Source organism: Lycorma delicatula, chromosome 10 (genome assembly GCF_047948215.1).
Source record: "Lycorma delicatula isolate Av1 chromosome 10, ASM4794821v1, whole genome shotgun sequence".
Taxonomy (NCBI): domain Eukaryota; kingdom Metazoa; phylum Arthropoda; class Insecta; order Hemiptera; family Fulgoridae; genus Lycorma; species Lycorma delicatula.
Window position 1 is genome coordinate 41,613,233 of NC_134464.1, and position 23,791 is coordinate 41,637,023.

The following is a 23,791-nucleotide window of genomic DNA, read 5'->3' on the forward strand; positions in this document are numbered from 1 at the left end:
CTCTATTGGCGTCTACAGCAATCTTATAATTTTGTAGCTATGCCGTTTACTATACCATGCTGTACTCTACATGAAGTATTTATTTATCTTTCCCGTTCTTGACTCCAGCAACAAGAACTATTGTTAGAGACAATAAAACGTTTTTGAAATATTTTCTTATTATTTTTTCAAAAAAAAAATTATGATATATTCTTGTAAAACCTTTTTTTTTATTATAAAATACTTTTATCAATAAAGAAAAAATCGTCATTATTTTTCACTAGTAATCATCATTAGTGTTTTTTTTTTTTTTGACAACACTCTTTTATTAAGAATAAACCGGTAAATACATTTAAAAATCAAATTAGAAAAATTTCAATAATAATCATTATTTTGTCACTTGTATCACTACTGTCACTGCTAAATTCACTTTCAGGTTCATAATTTTGGTCATAATCGCTATCATCACTACTAAATGGTTCACTTTCACTTTCAGAGTCAGGTTGCATCAAAGTTAATGCAAGTAACTTCTTTCCTTGTGAAGACATAATCTTAAATTATCTAAAGAACAAAACAACACTAACTAACTAGATCAATGGTTATACACAAACTGAGGAGCAGTATTCAACATCAGAATTATTGATTGAACGATCTGATAAGAATCAACATGTCTGTATTCAATGACCCTATATGACTCAAGACATAAGAGCCATGAAATATAGTCTTCTAACATGCATGAATGATCATGTCTGAGTGTTTTCGTTATTGACTCTGAGAGCAAGAGCCTCTATAATTATATAACTTCATAACATAAACTCGGGTCTTGGCGCTACGCAAAAAAATATGTTATGCAAAGAAATGGCTATTGACCCCAGGGTCAAGAACGCAATAATCAATGAAATTAAGAAACAATTAACACTATATGCCTATTATTCTTTTGGAATACATATAATGAATAAGAAAAAAACAAATAAAATAACCCCACTTTTGATTAAATTATATCAAGAATTGCACCTGTCACTAGTAAATGAAATTTTCTTGACCTCGGGGCCAAGAACCATAAAGAACGTGTTAAAAGGTGAATAAATGAAGATTTTTTTCTTCACTATCTGGTATTAGGACTATCTGCAGACAATCTTATTGTTGCATAGAGCTATTCTGCAAATAGCTATGCAACAAGTGCGTACGAGGTAAAGTCTAACCACCTCATATTCCCTTTTCCAAAAACCAATACATCTATTGTCTGACTAAAACAAAGTGTCAGCAATAATATGAAAAATAAAGATGACTAATTTATAAATACGGAATGTAATTAATATTTTAAACAACATTGATATTACACAAATAATTTACCAATTTTCATGGTGGAGTGATAACATCATAACGCCTTTTATCCATAGGTTGTAAGTTCAAGTCCTGATCAGGAATTTTTTCACGCCCAACAAAAATTATCATTCATTGGTAGCTGTCATACAGCATTAGCCTCTTACTTTTGTTATAAAAAGTAAATAGATAAATAATCTAATTGGGATCAAGCACTTTCAGTGAATCTAATATAACTTGCCATTAACTAAGTAGAGTGTTTGTATTTGTATTTTCTAAATTTTAAAGTAATAGACTTAAGTGTATTGTTGATGATCTTAATGTTTAAGTTGTGATTTGTTTTAAAATTCAATAAAACTTGTTTTATCTTCAAGAAAATTTTATTTATTTTTCTTCTTCAAGTTTTGAATTTATAGCTTGATTTTATGATGATCTCTATATGTCTTTTTTCTATTTTTTTCTTTTTATGTGATAAAACTTGTTTATTGCCGTTTTTGGGATACTGCATTAAATGCTTCAGTTTTCTGTCGACATCTAGTGTGATGCAGTCATCACTTCTATTTTCTCAATTCTTGATTATCCATATGTTTTCTGTTACACTGCTGTTATTATATCACCCACGCCTTTTCCTTTTTTTCTTATACCTAATTCCACACCCTTTTTTTGTCACACCTACTCATTCCTTTATTTGCATATAACGATATTAGTTCAATGCTGTCAGTTGTAAACAACTTATCAATCTCGTACGTTAATTTTTTTTGTTTTTGACAATTTTATTCTCTTTTGATCTTTAATCCTAATGTTTAATGTCAGAAACAGACAGCAATAAGTTATAATCTTGCTATTATATTCACTAAAATAAGAATCTGTTTTCTTTTTGGATGACGGTGTATATATATAAATTTTAAATAATAATTTTATTTAAATTTTAGAATCAATAAATAACATTAAATATAATCTGTATAAAACCTTAGCTTTTTCTTTTTAACTCTTTCATTGTTATTGGTATGCAGTAAAACTGTATCAATTACTGTTACACTCAAAAATGATTGATCTACAGGAATTTATTTTTAACCTCCGGATCCACCGTTAGGTATTGCTTCAAAGGATGAAATGAATGATTTGTAGCATGTGTGAGAATGCCATGCCTGACCAGAATTTGAACCCGGGACCTCCTGATGAAAGACCTACAGGAATTAGTTTATTAAACGTTCACCCATGATTCATTATCAGCAATTCAGCCTTACTTTACCTCCCTCAATTTTCAGGATGATACGCTCTATATGTTTCAGAAGATGTTAATAACATCGAACAGTTTGTAAGGAATACAATTATTCAGTGTTATTTTTCTAAATCATTGACAGTAATTTGAATAATAATAATAATTAATAAAATAATACTGTACAAAAATCTTTTAACAGAATGCTGTATTTGTCTTACTTTTGGATTGAACTTTCACCTAATTGATATGATTCAGTACAACTATTACAACAATGTTAAAAAATGTTAAAAATGTTTGAAATTGAGCATTGATGACTAATGTTATGTAGATCAACACTCCTAGTGGCTAAACAATGCACTGAAAGACAAACTAAAAAATTCAATACAGTACACTAAAAATAAGTTTTCACTTATTTTTAGTCAAAGATTTATAGAATATTTTATTGGATCTGATTTCCAATAAAAATTGATTTTTAAAAATTTAATAAGTGTTTATTAATTTTAAATCGATAAATTTTCTCACAATTAAATTCTTTACAAATTTTTATTTTATTTAAAAGAATCTTTAAGTTATATTTATTTATTTTTTGACAATTTAACAAAGTAAACTAAACCTAAAAAAATTATTTTCAACTACAGTTTTTGGGGGTTTTACAACAGTTTTTTTTTCAGAAATTACTAGAGATACTGTTCTTTAAGACTTTTTTTTTTACAAGATTGCATATGAAACCACTAATTTTGCTGAATAATTTGTGTAGCATAGAGTTTAGCATAATGTTATTTGGCTTTTAAAGGAGAAATTGAGAAAATTTTTTTTTTTGTCATAAATTGGAAAAAGTGTTTTTAGATCTATTCTTTAATGAACTTGTTTTATTTTTATCATGGAGGAGAATGCTTATAAAGTATGGCATAAACTTACTGAAACATATACAAGAAGCAGAAATATACCTAATAACTTATTTTTGAATAAATTCAATGTATCTAAATGTCCTCCAATACTAAAAAATCTTAGAATATTATGTTATTTAAGTTTTCTGTTTCATATAACATAAAAATGTAATCATGTATTATTGAAAATCTAGCTCTGAAATCTGCTGTAATATTATTTATAATATCACAGCGGATTTATAATATCAATCACTTTCGGATTGAAGTTCACATAACTGAGCTTGCATTGTTTTTTTTTTTTTTTACTATACATTTCTGTAAATTATACAACATCATTACTCAATGATACTGTAAGAGAAGATACTAGATATTTAATCATGTAATTTCACAGCGAGAATGTAGATGACTAATACTTGACCACTTAAATACATAAATCTGCTGTTATTAAATAGTCTTCTGCTACAACTGACTAAATAAATAATTGTTGTTTATGTGCAGCAACATATATATTTTTTATTGTCATAAATATTCAAGGTTTTAATATTTTTTAAACATTTTATTAAAATGACATATTTAAAGTTTTTTATTTTAATATTATTTTAATTGTGTTGAATGTTGCAAAACAAGTTTCAGTTGATAAAACAACTTTTCAAAATGTTAATATTAATAATGTTTAACATTCTATCTATCTGTCTTGCTGAGAATTTTTCTACTTCGTGATTTTTAAATTAATTGTTATTCAATGAATGATGGTTAATTTTTTATCATTAATCCATGGTGTGTTTGTGTATGCACTAATTAATGAATTCATTTATTTTTTACTTGAAAAAATAATATCTTAAGGAAATAATCTTCAATTTTACCTCATTTGTTATTCATTTTTTACTTTCTTGGCTAATGTAATTTATTATAATAAACAAAAGTATTGCAAGTCAAAATTTTGGGTACGACTTTTTTGCATTTCTCAACATTAGCATAAAAAAAAATATAATAGATTAAATAAATTTACACTGAAAACCAGTATTACCAATAACAATAATTAAATCATATTTCATATCATCAAAAATTAGCAACATGTATCGCACACCCAGTAAAATAACATCATAAGTCAAATTTTCATAAAATTGATATCTTTATACAAAATGATTTAGAATTTGTGTTCTATCCTAGAAAAATATTGTCCTAACTCATATCTAGCTTACAAAATTTCTGTGCAAAATATTATTCAAATTGAATGAAGGTATTTGTATTTTATTTTGCAGTTATAATATTTCAACTAGTTGTCTATAAAATTGTAACCGAACGCTTAAATTATCGAAAATTGTGCTCACACCGCAGGGTACCAAAAATGTTGACTGAGGTTCACAAAACCTAATGTTTAGGCAATGCGTTGACTTTTCTTGAGCGGTACAACGTAAAGGTTTTTGATGACTTTTTAAGCCAAATTGTCACAGGTGACAAAACATGGGTGGCTTATATTACACCGGAATCGAAGCACCATGACGACGATGATAGTATCAAAGCGACAGTGTTCTAGTGGTTATTAAGTCAGGAGGCAGACTTCTATGATGACCGTGTTCAAAAGCTGGTTGCACGAAACAAGTGCCTTAATATTGGTGGCAATTATGTAGAAAAGTAGATTAAAGTACAGGCTTTCACGTAAAAATAAAATTGTTAAGAATAGTGCACTTGTTTTTTTTTTAGTTTTAAAACTGTACTTAATTTAAAAACATGCCTCATATTATACATTTAACGTTACAACATTAAATGAAAAATGTTATTTAATAAAATAAATAGCAATACATTAAACTAAATGTGTTAGTTAATTAGTTAAAAGCATTTAACTGATTATAAAAAGTGTGCCTTAAGATTAAAAATATAAAATAATTATTAACAAACCTAACTATAATATTTATAATTTCAGAACTCAAGTTTATTAAGTGAGATGTGGAAAGCAAAATTGTAAAAAACATTTTACATAGAATGAATGAAACAGAAATTTAAAAAAAAATTTCAAGAATATTATGCTGATCAGGTTAAGAGATAATAAGCACACATTTTCAAATATAGAAAAATTATGTAGACATAAATAAACAGCAAATTTAAGTACCTTACTCTCAAGGAAATGCATATAATAAAAAAATAGAATAAAAATATAATTAATGAATTAGTAAACATTAAATATGATGATTGGATTAGAGAAATACTATATTTAATTTAGATAATTCAAAATTAGATTTAAAAATACATATTAAAATTACATAACAAAAACAATAGTTTCATTATCCGCTGAAGATCATAATAGCAGCAAATGGAACATTTTTTATCATTGACTGAGATGATAAATATTCTTCTGTAAAGAATTTTTTTAAACTAATTTTTTGGTAAAATTTCCATATATATATATTTACACACACAACAATTCCATATTCCACAAGCTTCTGTGTAATTTTATCAAACTAAAAAATATATATATATATACATGGGGTCTGCAAATAAAGTAATGAGATTGGTTCATAAAAACGTTTTATTTACAATTCAATTATACATGGGCTTTTATCACCTTCGAAATAGTTCCTTTGGGAAGCCACGTGACGCTTCAAATGGTTTCCCCACTCTTCGTAGCAATGTTGGAACTCAGAAACCAGAATATTCTTCAGATGGTAGGTTACTTTTTTTTAAATGTTTTTTACTGTTCCAAAATGGTGTCCTTTGAGGTGTTTTTTTAAAGTCAGGAATGGAAAAAGTCGCAGGGACTCAAGTCAAGTGATAGTGTGGTTGAGGAACTACAGGATAGTTTTTCTTTGCCAGAAACTCATTAAATATATTTATATTATATATACATGTTTTAATGAAAAAGAAATCAATCCAAAAGCATTAACTATAGAAGCCAAAAAATTAAAATTCATTGTTTGGGTTTTTTGTGGCAAAACTAATATGAGTAAAAATTTAAAGTTTCTGTTTTATATTTTCCTTTAAAACCTCTGTATTGTTTGTGTAATTGTTTAAAAACTTCTCATTTTTATAAATTACAAATTTTGGCTTATTTATTTAAATTACAGGTGAATTTAATGATTTAGAAATTATAAAATTTTCCAAACATAAAAGACTGTTTTACTTTTTCCTTTTAATAGATGATTATGTTTATTTTTGATGATCAAAATATTATAGTAATTTTGAAAATGGTGGGAAGGAAAACTGTTAAACACAGTCAGGAAAATTTTCACAACCATATTGCTAAACAAATTAATTAATTGTAAATATTACCTGCAGTGTCACAACCTACTTGATATGTTACATATCATAACCTGTAATATAACTAACGAATATTAAATATATATTTTTTTTTAGTAATTAACAAGTAAACATAGAAAGGCTACTAATTAGATAATGGACTGTAGGATGGAAAAGTGCTACAGAAGCGAAGAGAAATGAGGAATTATTATTTCCCTTATTTAATTATTGTTTGTAGTCCATTTTCTTAATTGATGTCTGATTTCTAAACATTGTCTTTAAAAGTTACTTTGGTATAAATTTGAAATTTGTTATATTTAAATTATATAGTACTCCTAATTAATTACAGTACCATGCAAATTAATCTGAACACAGGGAATTATTTTTTAAGTTCTATGTTGTGGCTACACAACTTGACCACACACATTCTAGTGTTTTGTGAAAGTAACATTTTTTATTACAAAAATCATATTTTCATATTTTTTGTTCTGTGTATTTTGAATTTATAATAAACATAACTCGAAGAAAGAATTTGAAGATTGTTTTCTTTCTGAGCATACCAGTATAACACAACAACAAATAGCTTCTACGTTTGGTGAGGACAGTGAATGCTATTTTAAAATAATTTAAAGAAACTGGTTCCTTTTCATCTCAAAGGAGAGGCAAATGAGGGCATAAAAGAAAAACTATTCAAATACAGGATCAGTTTTTAGTGAAAAAAAGTAAACTTGATCCAAAATTATCTGATATGGACTTAAATCATGAATTAGCAGCCAGTGAAACAAATTTGCACATGGTAACTGTTACACGCTGACTTCTTACAGCTGAACGGAAAGTTTGTCATCTAGCTAAAAAGCAGTTTTTAACACCATTATATTCAAAAACATTTGTGGGCCAGAAACATGCTAACTGGACCAAAGAAGACTGGAAAAATTTATTGTTTCCATGTCACATTTTTATATTCAGAAACAAAGGATCGATTGTTAGAAAATCATCATATGAAAATACATCACTGGTTCATATTCAACAATCAGTTTAACATCCCTAGAAAATAATGTTATGGGATTGTTTTATATTTCAAGGCTCTTGTTTGTTACTTCCAGTGGATGGTATGTTGAAAAGTGATGGATATATCAAGATTTTGAAGGAAAGGGTTGTGATACAACTTCAAAACAAATTCCTGCAAGGCAATGGAGTGTTCCAACAAGATTTAGCGTCATTTCACATTGACAAAAAACTGGAAGAAAGTTTTGAAGAACGAAACATTAAAGTGTTCATCCATGGCCGGGCAGCTTCCCAGACTTAAACCCAATTGAAAGTTTTGGAGCAATAGTCAAAAAACTATTCATGAATTGTACCATGAAAATTGACCTCATTAAAGCAATAATATTTGTATGATTTAATAATATCAATTCCATGATGAAGAAATAAAAAAAAATGTAATACACTTGTTGAATCGACGCCAAATCGTGTACGTGAAGTGATTAAGAATAAAGGAAGATAAATTAATTACTAGATATTCATAAATTGTACAGGTATGATTTTTTTTTTGTAAATAATTTTACTTTTTATTAAATAATGTCTATGTTCACATTAATTTGCATGCTACTATAAATTTCTTTATTAAGTATATAATTTAACTCTTGTCAAATATTTCATGGTGATGAAGCAATCAATGTTTTTTTCTTTTATTAGTAATTTAATTGGTTCTATGCTATTTTTTTTAGACCATTCAATTTAATACTAATCTTTTAATTTAAAAGAAAAATACATCATTCCTTTTGATAAATGTTTTACTTTTTTTTGTACATATATTCTTTTTTGTCCATTCATTCATCTCTAAACACGCATCATTGTCTTAACTATTCATCTTAACATCTGGTTAATGAACACCACAACTCTACTTGTGTTTTTCCGTAGAATTATTTTTTTATTTTTTCCACCATCAAAAATCAATTTCTGCTCAAATTTCAGAGTTAGCAGGATTTTTTGTATTTATTATAAAGCGATTGATCACACTGATGACAAAAAAAAGTGCGGTACCATTTTTTGAATTCCTTTTTTGCGTACATTACAGATCTGTGAATACAACTTTTCTCTCACCCTTACTTTTAAATAAATTACACTTCAAATAAATAAAGGGAAAATATAGTTAAAATCTATAAAATTTATAATGTTGCATGGCCATATCTGTGTTAGAATGATTTCAATGATGCTTTTATTTTATAAATAGCCTCAGGCACATCCCGAATTAATGTCCAACAGTATCGGCTAACATTTTAGTATTCCATTTCCCTTTATAGCAGCTTTCCATCACCGAAATGCCTTGGTGGAAACGTTCACCGTGTTCGTCACTTACGTCTCCGACGTAAAAATCAAGATGTGAGTGGAGGAAATGTATTTTCAAAGACATATTATATACCATAGCTCTGTATGAAGTAAGAAGTTGATTAACAATATCGTGGTAATAATAATTGTCAAATTATTGTTTGCCAAGAAATGTTTTGCAAATGTCTTTAAAGGAAGGCCAAGATGCACTTTCCACACTATTTTACAATGAGGTAAATATATCATATTTGACCAATTTTATTATCTGAAGACCAAAAAATATTCCTTCTTTAGTTTTCCTTTACTTGAATTCGGAAATTTCTGCCTCATGTACAAAAATCCTTCTTCATTGCTTTTATAAAATTTTTCATTAGACCTAGCTTGATATGGAGACGGGGTAAAAATATTTTTTGGTTTTAACAAAAGGCTCATGAATAATATTTTTCCCATTTGGAGTTAAATTGTCTCGTTTCTCCCACTCTTTGGTAACATAATGTTTATCCCTAGCTCATTTGCCCCATTCGCAAAGAAAATACATAATTAATATAGCCTAACTGCATACCTAACAAAATAGCTATAACTTTCAATTCACCACATATGTTCCAACTATGGTTTTATAATAAATTTTTCCAAAATCACATCTTATGTCTTTTTCAAATTAATACCATAAGCGATCGGTATTGAATGATATTTGTTACCGTTGTGTAGTAGTACCACTTTTAAACTGTACCTGAACAAATCTATGAAAAGACACCAGACCTCAGTTTATGAACTTGTCCTAAGTGTAACATCATCTCATCAATATTTGTGCAATAAACCAAGTTATTTTCATCAATAAAATACTGAGGAAGTTCTTTTTGTATTTATTCGGACGAAAGCCTGAAATGGTTTTATGTTTCTGAAGTAAATTTCACTCTTGCAGTCTTAATCTTAACAGTTCACCTTAATTTTTTCATAAATTTAAATCTCTAACCAAATCATTTTTTTCACATTGTGATATAAGATATGTCTTACTGGGAAATATTTCAAAATCAAATCAAAATTATTGTTGTCTACTTTAGTACTGCCTGATTCTTCATCACTGCTTTCGAAACATACGTTCTCAGGTGGCTCAGGAACTGGAATAATTTCACTGTGAGTTACAGGCCTGATTGCAGATTGCAATAAAGGATATTTTACAGTATGTTTAGATTCTTTAGAAATTTCAGTCACACTTGTTAGACAAAAGTAACAATCAGTTTCATGATCCTTTGGTTCACGCCAAAACACAGGTTCACCAAATGGAAAAGCCTTCTGTGTACCTTTCAGTCATCCTCTTAAATATACAAAAAAGTTATTACATACAATATGAATAGCTCACGTCTTATCCTGGTCACCAGTTTTACACTAAAATAAAATTGTTTTTTTTTTTTTTTTTAATTAATAGTGTAATGTTTTTTTATTTGATTTTACGGTAAACTCACCACATACATAACAAAACGTATCCACATCATTTACACAATTGTAAAGTATTGTGACACAGCACTGTCAACAAACTTAAGACAGCAATAAGACTGAACAAAATTAATTTATTCCTAAATCCGGTGCTTAATATAACAACACAGCTGTATTTTCAGCTACATGTTTTGACCTGCACAGACATGATTAATCTTGTCCATGAAGGCTCACTCTTCAGTGTTAAATATGATGTCATGATATGTGACTATGATATGATCTACTTCTTTATCGAGTATTGTTTATTTATATTTTAGAAATTATGTTAACAAAGTTAAAAATAAAAATGAGCTAGCAAAATACAACATAGAAGCTTAAAATAATACTAACTGTATGTTGAAAAATGAGAAAAATCGTATAAGTAAAATTAAATTTTTTTGAAAAATGGTGGGTGATAGCCAGATTTTGAGTTCATATTCATTTTCAGCATCAAAAAACAGATTAAAATCATGTGTCACATGTTAGGGAAAAAAAGTTATGTTTATCGGTGTTAGAGCACCTAAAAACAGTAACTACTAAAATCACTAATAATAATTAGTGAAATACAATCATGCCCAACAAAGGTCTACTATAACTGCCAAATGTGTTTGTATTTGAGAAGTGTGGGATCATCAAAACAACATCTTTGGAAATCAAGATGTCATATATTCTGAAAGAAATATACTGTGCCATTAATATCTCTAAAGTTAAAATGCATCATTTTTACTGTTCTATTATAATCAGTAGTCATATTTATCAATTTACTGTAACATTTTTTTTAACTTTGTGCTTGTTTAAACTCGAATTCATTGAATCTGCCTTGAGAGATAAACTCCATGTAAATATTGCTAAATGCCCTACAGTGCAATTATTCTAGAAAATTAATATTGGAAATATATGAATAGTCGTCCATCCATCTACTTATAATAGAGATAAGATAATATTTAAATACAAACTAATTTATTTTAAACCCCAAAATAAAAATTTAACTTAAATATCATCAGTTTACAAGTATATCTTAAAACAAGCTGGCCTTGTAAAAATGACATGTTTATTGAAAAATGACAAGGTAACTTCTGATAGCAGACTAGTAACACAAAGTTTTACAGGTGGCTTGACATTTATCAGTGAGAAATGTGGTAGATTTTACAAATGCAATTTTTTTCTGTGCATCCTATGCAAATTTATTGTGCCCTATGATAGTTTTAATATTTGAATTTTCCTATTTTACTAGCAGTTTGTTTATTTAATTTTGTCAGTAGTATGTTGTTCCTTTTAATTTGACAGAAGAGATGAGTTAAAAAAAGTAATGCATGAAAAATTGAAGACTGAAGTTAAGTGAATGGCTTTTAAAATACTTAAAAACAGTTATTCTTTTTGTATATGTATTAAAAAGAATCAGGGTCCCAACTTTACCTTACTTATAAGTGTCTTGTATGACTAGATAAGGAATTATCATATAGACATTTCCACTTTTCCCAAAGCGTACAAAAAACATAAGACAAAATAACTCAAACAGCCCTTCTCACAATCACAGTATAAATCCAGTAGGTGCTGACAAAAAATCTATAGAAAACTATAGAATAAAAAACAAAATGACAAAACTAAAATTGGATAAGATGATAAATTAAAATAGATTATCCAGTAAACATCACACAAATGCCATAATTACATCTTTGTTGTTCATATGGTTTATTTGTAGTAAAATGTATTTAGCTGCTAGACATGCAAACTTTCGTGTTCCTTTCAACAAAAGTTGCAGATATTTAGAATTTGCATCTAGTTTTACCAGGAACATGGCATTAAACAAAAAATATTTTATTTAAAGTACAGTCAGTCTATACAGAGTCTTGAGGCTACTCAGGTTTACAAAAAGTTTGATCATTTTAAAGATTGGGATATTTCTAATTTTTTTTTTTTGTCCAGTCATTTGACTGGTTTGATGCAGCTCTCCAAGATTCCCTATCTAGTGCTAGTCGTTTCATTTCGGTATACCCCCTACATCCTACATCCCTAACAATTTGTTTTACATATTCCAAACGTGGCCTGCCTACACAATTTTTTCCTACTACCTGTCCTTCCAATACTAAAGCGACTCTATTCCAGGATGCCTTAGTATGTGGCCCATAAGTCTGTCTCTTCTTTTAACTATATTTTTCCAAATGCTTCTTTCTTCATCTACTTGCCGCAGCACCTCTTCATTTGTCACTTTATCCACCCATCGGATTTTTAACATTCTCTTGTAGCACCACATTTCAAAAGCTTCTATTCTTTTCTTCTCAGATACTCCGATTGTCCAAGTTTCACTTCCATATAAAGCGACACTCCAAACATATACTTTCAAAAATCTTTTCCTGACATTTAAATTAATTTTTGATGTAAAAAAATTATATTTCTGACTGAAGGCTCGTTTCGCTTGTGCTATTCGGCATTTTATATCGCTCCTGCTACGTCCATCTTTAGTAATTCTACTGCCCAAATAACAAAATCTTCTACCTCCATGATCTTTTCTTCTTCTATTTTCACATTCAGTGGTCCATCTTTGTTATTTCTACTACATTTTATTACTTTTGTTTTGTTCTTGTTTATTTTCATGCGGTAGTTCTTGCGGAGGACTTCATCTATGCCATTCATTGTTTCCTCTAAATCCTTTTTACTCTCTGCGGAACTACTATATCATCAGCAAATCATAGCATCTTCATATTTTCACCTTGTACTGTTACTCCGAATTTAAATTGTTCTTTAACATCATTAACTGCTAGTTCCATGCAAAGATTAAAAAGCAACGGGGATAGGGAACATCGTTGTCGGATTCCCTTTCTTATTACGGCTTCTTTCTTATGTTCTTTAATTGTTACTGTTGCTGTTTGGTTCCTGTAAATGTTAGCAATTGTTCTTCTATTTCTGTATTTGAACCCTAATTTTTTTTTTAAATGCTGAACATTTTATTCCAGTCTACATTATTGAATGCCTTCTTTAGGTCTATTAATGTCAAGTAGATTTGTTTGTTTTTCTTTAATCTTCCTTCTACTATTAATCTGAGGCCTAAAATCCCTTGTCCCTATACTTTTCCTGAAACCAAATTGGTCTTCTCCTAACACTTCTTCCACTCTCCTCTCAATTCTTCTGTATAGAATTCTAGTTAAGATTTTTGATGCATGACTAGTTAAACTAATTGTTCTGTATTCTTCACATTTATCTGCCCCTGCTTTCTTTTGTATCATGACTATAACACTTTTTTTGAAGTCTGACGGAACTTCCCCTTTTTCATAAATATTACACACCAGTTTGTATAATCTATCAATCGCTTCCTCACCTGCACTGCGCAGTAATTCTACAGGTATTCCGTTTATTCCAGAAGCCTTTCTGCCATTCAAATCTTTTAATGCTCTCTTAAATTCATATCTCAATATTGTTTCTCCCATTTCATCCTCCTCAACTTCCTCTATAACACCATTTTCTAATTCATTTCCTCCGTATAACTCTTCAATATATTCCACCCACCTATCGACTTTACCTTTCATATTATAAATTGGTGTACCATCTTTGTTTAACACATTATTAGATTTTAATTTATGTATCCCAAAATTTTCCTTAACTTTCCTGTATGCTCCGTCTATTTTACCAATGTTCATTTCTCTTTCCACTTCTGAACACTTTTCTTTAATCCACTCTTCTTTTGCTAGTTTGCACTTCCTGTTTATAGCATTTCTTAACTGTCTATAGTTCCTTTTACTTTCTTCATCACTAGCATTCTTATAATTTCTACGTTCATCCATCAGCTGCAATATATCATCTGAAACCCAAGGTTTTCTACCAGTTCTCTTTGTTCCGCCTAAGTTCGCTTCTGCTGATTTAAGAATTTCCTTTTTAACATTCTCCCATTCTTCTTCTACATTTTCTACCTTATCTTTTTTACTCAGACCTCTTGCGATGTCCTCCTCAAAAATCTTCTTTACCTTCTCTTCCTCAAGCTTCTCTAAATTCCACCGATTCATCTGACACCTTTTCTTCAGGTTTCTACAGTCCCAATCTACATTTCATTATCATCAAATTATGGTCGCTATCAATGTCTGCTCCAGGGTAAGTTTTGCAATCAACGAGTTGATTTCTAAATCTTTGCTTAACCATGATATAATCTATCTGATACCTTTCAGTATCGCCTGGCTTTTTCCAAGTATATATTCTTCTATTATGATTTTTAAATTGGGTGTTGGCAATTACTAAATTATACTTCGTGCAAAACTCTATAAGTCGGTCCCCTCTTTCATTCCTTTTGCCCAGCCCGTATTCACTCACTATATTTCCTTCTTTGCCTTTTCCAACGCTTGCATTCCAATCTCCAACTATATTTAAATTTTCATCTCCTTTTACTTGTTTAATTGCTTCATCAATCTCTTCGTATACACACTCTACCTCATCATCATCATCATGGGCGCTTGTAGGCATATAGACGTTAACAATCATTGTCGGTTTAGGTTTTGATTTTATCCTTATTACAATGATTCTATCGCTATGCATTTTGAAATACTCTAAACTCTTCCCTATCTTCTTGTTCATCACGAATCCTACTCCTGCCTGTCCATTATTTGAAGCTGAGTTAATTAATCTAAACTCACCTGACCAAAAGTCGCCTTCCTCTTCCCACCGAACCTCACTAATTCCTACTACATCTACATTTATCCTATCCATTTCCCTCTTTAAATTTTCTAACCTACCAACCTTTTTTAAACTTCTGACATTCCACGCCCCGACTTGTAGAATGTTATTTTTTAATTTTCTGGTGACCCTTCCTTAGTAGTCCCCACCCGGAGATCCGAACAGGGGACTAGTTTACCTCCGGAATATTTTACCAAGGAAGGCGCCTCCATCATTGCTATATGAAAATGCAGAGAGCTACATTTTCTTGAAAAAAAAGCAGCTGTAGTTTTTCATTGCTTTCAGCTGCGCAGTACTCAGAGGACTGAGTGATGTTGATATGTCCTGTTGATATGGATGACGTTTAAGTCATCCTGACTTACGCCCTTAACAACTACTGAAAGAGTTGCTGCCCTCTTTCAGGAATCATTCCTTAGTCTGGTTCTCAACAGATACCTCCCGATATACCTCTCCAGCTACTCTGTATCACTGAGCACTCAAGCCCCCTCACCAACTATATTTCTAATAATATTGAAATTTTTGAAAGCAAAAATGAAAAAAATTGTTGAACTTCTGTGCATTGCTATGATAAAAAATCCAAAAATTGACTGTTCATTAGCAGTCTGAAGACTTTTAACATGGATTTCAATTCATTTCAGTTGATTATTATGGACAAATTAGGTATGAGACATATCTGAGCAAATTTTTACCAAAATTGCCCTCGGATGTCCATAAAGAAACCAATATTATGTAATCAGCTAATATGAATCAACCAATTGAAAAATGCATTATGATCAATCATGTACAGAGCAACAAACCAAGGCAATGATTAATCAGAGTAATTGTTATTCTGACCATTCATTACTAGTGCAACTTAGTCAGTTAGAATTCACCCCACTGCAATCCAGAATTTTAAAAGAGTGATTTTGGACAGCCAGACTGAAGCTCTGTGCTGGAAAGATCCAGATGACATCATACACAGCAGAGCTTGGTTACTTTATCACTTAAAGATCCACTATTTGACCATCCTGGTCAGACTATCAATTCTGGTCACGTGTTGATGAGCAAAATTGTTCTTGTAAGATTTCTTTTAGGTTAAAACTCACAGGCTGGTTAAAGCTCCCAGCTGTTGGTATTTAATAGCTCACAGCCAGCAACATCACTGCTGACAGCTCCGGCCACCAACTTACTAAATGGTTTCTCTCAGGGCCAACATATGATGAATATGAACCTAAAACTGAGATCCAATCTTTGTATATCGAATGTAAAAACTGTGCAGCAGAAGTTTCAAGATGATGTTGATACTAACTTTTGTCTGTATGATAAAGGTGAAACATATATGATGAATACATCCCATCAGGACAGACAGTCGAAATGCTAGCTCTTAAGTTCCACAACATTTGATGTATGCACTTTGATCATAAAAGATTGATATTGCATGAATGTGATTGTTGGAAAACCCAATATGACAAATTGCCTATCTATGAAATTGTTCCAAATTTCTTACTAGGAACAATATTGATTAGTGTTTGGTAATTTACATAATCCATTAGATCTTGCTTCTCGTGACTTTATCTCTTTCCAAAGATGAAATGGCACTTAAAAGAGAAAAAAATTACATGATTATTTTCATTAAAATAGATTATGCTGAGGTTCATTAATTTCAAGAATCCTTTAACACTGGAAACAGTACTGAAATGAGACTCAATGGTCAGATTACTTTTTAACCTTTTAAAAAAAAATCAATCAATCAATCCTTTTAAAAAAATAAACCAAATGTGAATAATTTGTTATTATACCTCATTTTAGTCCAAAATATACAGCTGTTACAAATTTCATCATTGCACCAAACTCTTTTTGCATTTGTTTATTTCATTATTTTGAAAGGATTTATAAAGTTTTCTGTCACACCTTAATCTCAAAGGCTTTTAAATTGTAGATTGAGAAACACCCTTCACTCAAATATTACCTTCCATCTTTTATAATTATAACATTTAATACTTTCAAGAAATTTTGTATAACATTATTTAAATATAAATGGGATTTTTAAAAAAAATAAAATTATATATTTTAACTGTTGAATATTTAAATTAATTTTTAGATGCCATTAATATTAATTGATTTATTAAAATGAAAATAAATAAAAATAAGAATGTATGTTTATATTGTACAGTACAATGTGTAGAATCATACATGTAAATAATACTGATTGAATACTAAGTATATAAAGCTGTCATTAAGGACACCTGGTTAGTAATATAATTTTATGTTGCATGTTAAACCATGACATTAACATTGAAACAACTTAAATTTATTAAATAATTGATGTAATATAACAAAATAACCAGTAATTTACTATGTAATTTAGCAACATATATAAACAACTAAAATTAATTTATTAATGATAAATTTATCCTTTAAAATAATAAAAATTAATATAGCTGTAACATTGGTGTATTATTTAAAGAAACCATTCCATTTTTTATTCATATGTAATTATTTTTAATTACTGATGTTTTATGCAAATTTTTATTTTTTTATTTGGCACAGCTCTATTTTAATTTGAAGATATAGGAGTGACCAATTCCATTTACTGGTTTCTGGAAGTTAACATTTCAAATAGTCCTTGCAAATTTTTTTTTTTTTTTTTTACATGCAGTGTATCAGTAATTGATTGTCTTGATTTTATCTGATATAAAATTTTATCCACTCATTATTACTATTTTTTTTTTTTAAGTTTGATGTGCATATCTCTTAGTGGCTCAGAGAATATCTAATTAATATACAACATTCCCCATTTATATTTCAACATAGATTTGGAATATAACCTCAATGAGGTGTATGTTTGAATATTTAATTCACTGTGAATAAGAGTCGGTATCAGCAATATCCATTAACAATGTCTAACGCAGCACCAAAAAAATAAATCCAATTTTGAAATTTTAAAATGCCATTGTAGAAAAGGATTTTTAGATAATTAAATTTATTTTTATGTAATATATGTTTTTAATATTTATAATAATAAATTCTTGTTACGTACAGACAGATCAGAGGACCATAAAAAAGGAATTAATTAAATAATATAGTGAGGTTAATACAAATACCTTATTATTTAATAAATGTTTGTAAAAAAAAAAGGTCACCATTCGTTCTAGGGCTGCTATTCATGACAAAAAATATTTTTAAATATTTGTTTCATTTGTAGACATTTATAACACAATGTTAGTGATATATTACTTTTCTAAAGTATGCTACAATCTTAGACCAAGACTAGATAAAAAAAAGAACAGTTAACATAAAACTGTATCTTGATTACTTTAACAAACTTTTTTTCATCCATTTGAATACTTAAAAATCCATTCCTTAGTCACGTCTAAAGTGTTAATGATGAATGTCAAGTAAGTGACAAAGATCACCATGAAGCTGTTTTTCTCTAAATCAAGAAAAAACATGTTTATAAGTATTTCTGTAAACACATTTACATTAATCAATAAACATTTACATTAACTCATTAACATTAAATCAATAAGTTAATCATCAATTCATGACTAGTGAAATAGAATTCATAATTACAAAATGAGAGTAATATGAGATCTGTAAATAAAGTAATGACACTATTTTTTTTTTTTTTTGGAAGCCAAAATGGCAACATTGTAAAGTTACTAGTAAACATATGGTTATGTGAGCAACTGATTTATATTAGGTGTTAATATTTTTAGAGTATTGTTCCCACATGAGACTTAAACAAACTTTTCGTGAAACATGTTTTTGTTGTGCGTTACAAAAATGCGTGATACTAATTATGAGCAACATTGTGCTCATGTAAACAACATTGTGTTTTTGCCTATATGACAGGCTGTAAATCAATATGTTTACCAAAAATTCTTGAAAGACTGCAGAAAAGAGTAGTATGTCACACTACACTCTCAATTAATGAGTTTTTGGTAAAGAAAAACATTCTTGTAGTTCCTCAACCACCTTATTTATCTGACTTGAGTCCCTGTGAGATTTCCCTGTTCCCAAATTTAAAAAACCACTTCAAAGGACACCATTTTGGAACAGTAGAAAACATTTTAAAAAATGTAACCAAACATCTGAAGGATATTCTAGTTTCTGAGTTCCAATACTGCTGTGAAGAGTGGGAAAACTGAAGCGTTGCATGGCTTCCTAAGGGAACTATTTCAAAGGTTATAGAGTCCATGTACAATTGGATTGTAAAAAAAAGTTTTTCTGAACCAGTCTCATTACTTTATTTATAGACCTCGTGTATATTACATTCTAATGTTATTTCTCATGAACACACTTTTTTCTAATAAATAAAAATCTTTGCCCATTTAAAAAAATCTTTGTGAGTTTTGTTCTATTCGTACCTTTCTTTATCCTCATACTTCTTAGTTCTGGTTTAATCTTTTAAAATCTTATAGTGACTACATCCTGCTTCCTCAGTTATATATTTAAAAATTTCAGTCTTTATCTTTCTGAACAGTTTTTACCTCTACACATCCCCTCTTTAACCAATATAACTAAACTTTGATGTCTTAATATGTGGACAACAAACCTAGTTAGCCTCTTTGCAAGGTTATGTCACTGATTTCTTTTTTGTTTATCTCAAGTTCTTTTCATTTTGCATTTTATCAACATACCTAATTTTCAATATCCTCTTGTAATATTATGTTTTAAAGGCCTTTATTTTTTTTCTTTGTAGTTTTGTCTGTATTTTGTTATCACAATTCTGCAGAAATATTTTTTAGAGAATCTTCTTTTAATTTTTAAATCTACATTTGATACTAACAGATTTTGTTTTGCATGAAAATTTCTCCTTGACTATGCCAGTTAGCTTTTAATTTCTTCCTTACTTTATACATCCTTTGTAATTTTATTCCCTAAATAATAAAATTCTTTATTTTTGGTATATTCTGTTCCCCTATTAATATTTATTTTATCATTATTTTCTCTTACATTTCATTATCTTTATTTTATTCTAATTATTTTCCAACTGAATTTTTCTCATAGCAATAAAATCATGGCACTGAATTTTTTCTATCTCAATTTCTGTTCACCAAAAGAACTGATATCATTGAATCTTTACATTTTTATTATTAATTTTCCTTGGATACAGACTGAAAGCTTATCTCACTCCTAAGTGAATGAATTTATTGATCAGTTTGATTTTTTCCATGGTAAACCTTCTTCAGAACTAATAATATTATTAATTCTGAATTAATTAATAATATATTGGTGAATTTATTCTTTTTAAGCGTGCCCTTTTAGATTAATCTGAGGACCAGAATGACTCCCTTTTTTCCTCCTTTGCTATTCCTAAAATCAGAAGACTGGCCCTTCTACCTAAGGGTATTAACTCATACCCTTTCCACGCACATTCAGTTCGCTTGTGACTGAGTATTTCTGTAGACTGATAGTCTAATAGTTTTCACACTATTATTATTTTTACCTTATAAAGATTATTAAATTTCTGTCATTTTTAAAAAATGTAATTTGTTGCACTACCTTTAGAACCTAAGTTAATTTTTTTCATGAAAGTTGATTCCCTCAGTAGTAGCTACATATCTTTTCAAAAATGTCTCCTGTAAGCCTACTTAGTCAAATTTTTTTTTGTTCCATTTTCTCAAATGTTTTGTATTCTGCATAAAATGAATAAAAAGAATTATACAGCCAAGATTTAAACCCACCAATTTCCAATAACTTTAAACAATGATTTTTTTAATTTTGATTCAGGTTTTAAGTGAAAAATTCTTTTCTACCTTTTCTATTCATTCTATCAATAACTGAAGAAAGTGAAAAAAATTTAAGTTCATGTATTTTTTCACTATTTTAAAGTAGAATTTTCCATCTCCTACAATATCTCAAACTGAAACTGAGGTCCAGTTTCAAACACTAAATGTTTGAGGCATTTCAGCATCTGGTCTTGAATAAAGTTCTCTGTTGTATAGTTTGAAACTTCTTTTAATTTTTATTTGAATTCAAGACCAGCTGATTAAGAAAGTAACAAATTGTGTACTACATCAACTGTTTATTTGTTTTGCACTGTGTGGCAATTTTTCTTTAAGATTGTGTTTAACAAATGCTGTTTTATCTTCTGATTTTTCCATATATTTATTCCGTGATAGTTTTGTTCTGTAGACTATCTACAGTCAACATTTTTATTCGCAAGATTATTGATAATTATTTAATATGATAGTTATATTTTTATTTGTAAGGACAAAAATTCAGGACAGTCATAAGAATAAGGTTTTCTATTTGTTTAAGAAGGCAGGGATTCAGCATTTATGATATATATGTCATACTTCGTATACTATTGTATAAGAAATAGAGGATAGCATCTTGATCATATTTCAGAATTAAAATTGAAAGATTTAAACTACAGCATATATATAACAATTTCGAATAAAAAAAACTGAATATGCAGTAAATGCATGACATAAAACGTTTTTGTGCAGTAACTTCCTGAAATGCATCAGGATCCAATTTTACATTAAATAACCTTGATATTCCCATTTCAAGGTAACAGACAGTATGTTTTTGGGTGCAGCAAAAATATATCACCTTGATCATATTTAGTTTTTATGCATGTGGTAGTCTGTTGTGGTTTTGAAAACACTCCCATCGAACAAGATGGTTTTATTTTTAATTAACAGCCTTTAATTATTAATATATAATTTTTATGTTGTGATAATACTTTGATATAAAAAAAAATTATTATTTGTTAATTGAAACATTAATTGTAGCATTTCTTAATTGGTTATTTTTTATACAAATTCGTATTTTATTTATACTTTCATAGGTTATTTTTGTACTATTTATTTATTATTACAACATTAGCTTGTTCAGGTAAACAAGCTAAAATGTAACAGTACCTTTCAGTTATAATTTATTAAACTAACAATTATATTATTAGTTTTCTTTTCATCTGACTGCTTAAGGAGGAGGGTAATGACTGCTCGATGGTGTTGATATGCTTTTGGAACTTTAAAATGATATACAAAACTTCATGACATCAAATAAACAAATTGTTCTGGGAGGTGTTAGGGAAACTTAAGGACACCAAAACAAACAGTAAAGTTCATGTGGTCTGTCTCACTTCATTTTCACTCTGTTAATTATTTTCTGTTTTTTCAATAATTTTTTTATCATTAACAGCTCTGTAAATATTAGCTTTTAAACTATGTTTTAGGTAGTGTTAAGCTTTCTATTGTGAAGAAAGTGACAACTTATCTGTTTGATAGAAAAATTTGCGATAAACAACTAAGATATGGCTGAAATTTTATAGTAGATCACAAAAATTATACAATCTGACAATTTTGTGCATGTAAAATTTAGATTTTAAAAATTTATATGGCAACTTTTTTTGAATTTTCAAAGGTAAAATTTTCAAAGCTATTTTATTCTGTATAGTAAGTTTTTGAGTGCATGTACACCAAACTACGTTAAAATATCTCAGTCCATTTTTCAAATATAAATTTTTATTAAAAAAAAAAAACAAATTAAATTTTCAACAGAGAAGAAATAGACAAGATACAGAATTCGTCCACAAGATTTTTTTATTTTATTTGTACTGAATCAGTCTGTAAGTTTGGCCAGCACCCCCACCCCCTCCTCTAGAAACATTCTGTATAAATTCTGTGCTCAATATATATATGAAATATATTGTATTAAAAGTTGTTTTTATTTCATTTGCTTTAATTCTTGTTCTCCTGAAATTTTTTGCTATAATCCATCAACATCATGTAATTATGTAAAATAAATCAATTTGCTTGATTTAACATTCATCGCTTAATTTTTTTTTTTAAATGCATCCTAAGCAAACAGCTGGAAACAATTAAGAATGCAGGATTATTTTTTTGTTCTGTTAGTATTTTTTTTTGTTGAGATATTTTAAGAGTAAATGCTAAGAATTTATTCTTGTTCAAGAGAGGGCTGTCTATTGACAGCTAAGAAATTTTAGCTAAGAAATCTTTGAAATAGATAAATCTGTCGAAATAGAACCCCTAATATTTTACCTTTGCAGAATGCAAAGCTAACAAGAAAATGAAGTACATCATGGCAATTGTTTACAGACATATATCTAAGAATCTTTTATATAATTTCAAAGTGTTGTTTACATTTTCATCATGCATTAAATTAATAATAATAAACTTTTATTTGATCATGTATGTAAATACTAATTTACGTCTGTTATATTTTATTTTTTATAGGCTGTTGCCGTAGCACTTCTAATTATTGGTGTTATTAGTGGAGAAATGATTAATTTAGCTGCTTATGAATATGGTAGATATCCAGTAAATAATTATTATGAACCAAGAGCTCCAGTTGCACCATTAGCCATCCTTGCAGATTCTCCATATTCTATTGCCAAAACATCTGTTGATGTACCATTAGTTATTGTACCACAGCAAACGTTACATATGATAAATAATCCACATATTAAAGCTGTATCACCAATAAAACCTCTAGTCACATGTCAGACTCAACAATATGTTATGGTAATATTTAATTTATTTACTTTTTTTAATTAATAATATATTGGAAAAAAGAAATAGTTGTAGTATTATAAGTTGGTCTCAATATAATTTTCAACGAATGAACAGTTTGTTATTGAATTCAATATATGTATGTGAATACTTGTTGTCTCTGATTTTGGATTTGAATTAAATATCGTTAGAGGATTACAAAAATAAATGAATGGCCA

At 28.8% G+C, this 23,791-nt stretch overlaps 1 protein-coding gene across 1 annotated transcript in view; it reads left to right on the plus strand.

Annotated features, from left to right (window-relative positions):
• The window catches only part of LOC142331299 (uncharacterized), a 129,742-nt gene that overhangs the window by 100,196 nt on the left and 5,755 nt on the right, over window positions 1-23,791 (plus strand). Inside the window, exon 3 of the mRNA XM_075377094.1 lies at window positions 23,298-23,585. Within this exon, the coding sequence (XP_075233209.1) occupies window positions 23,298-23,585 (288 nt within the window). The remainder of the gene's footprint in view (window positions 1-23,297; window positions 23,586-23,791) is intronic.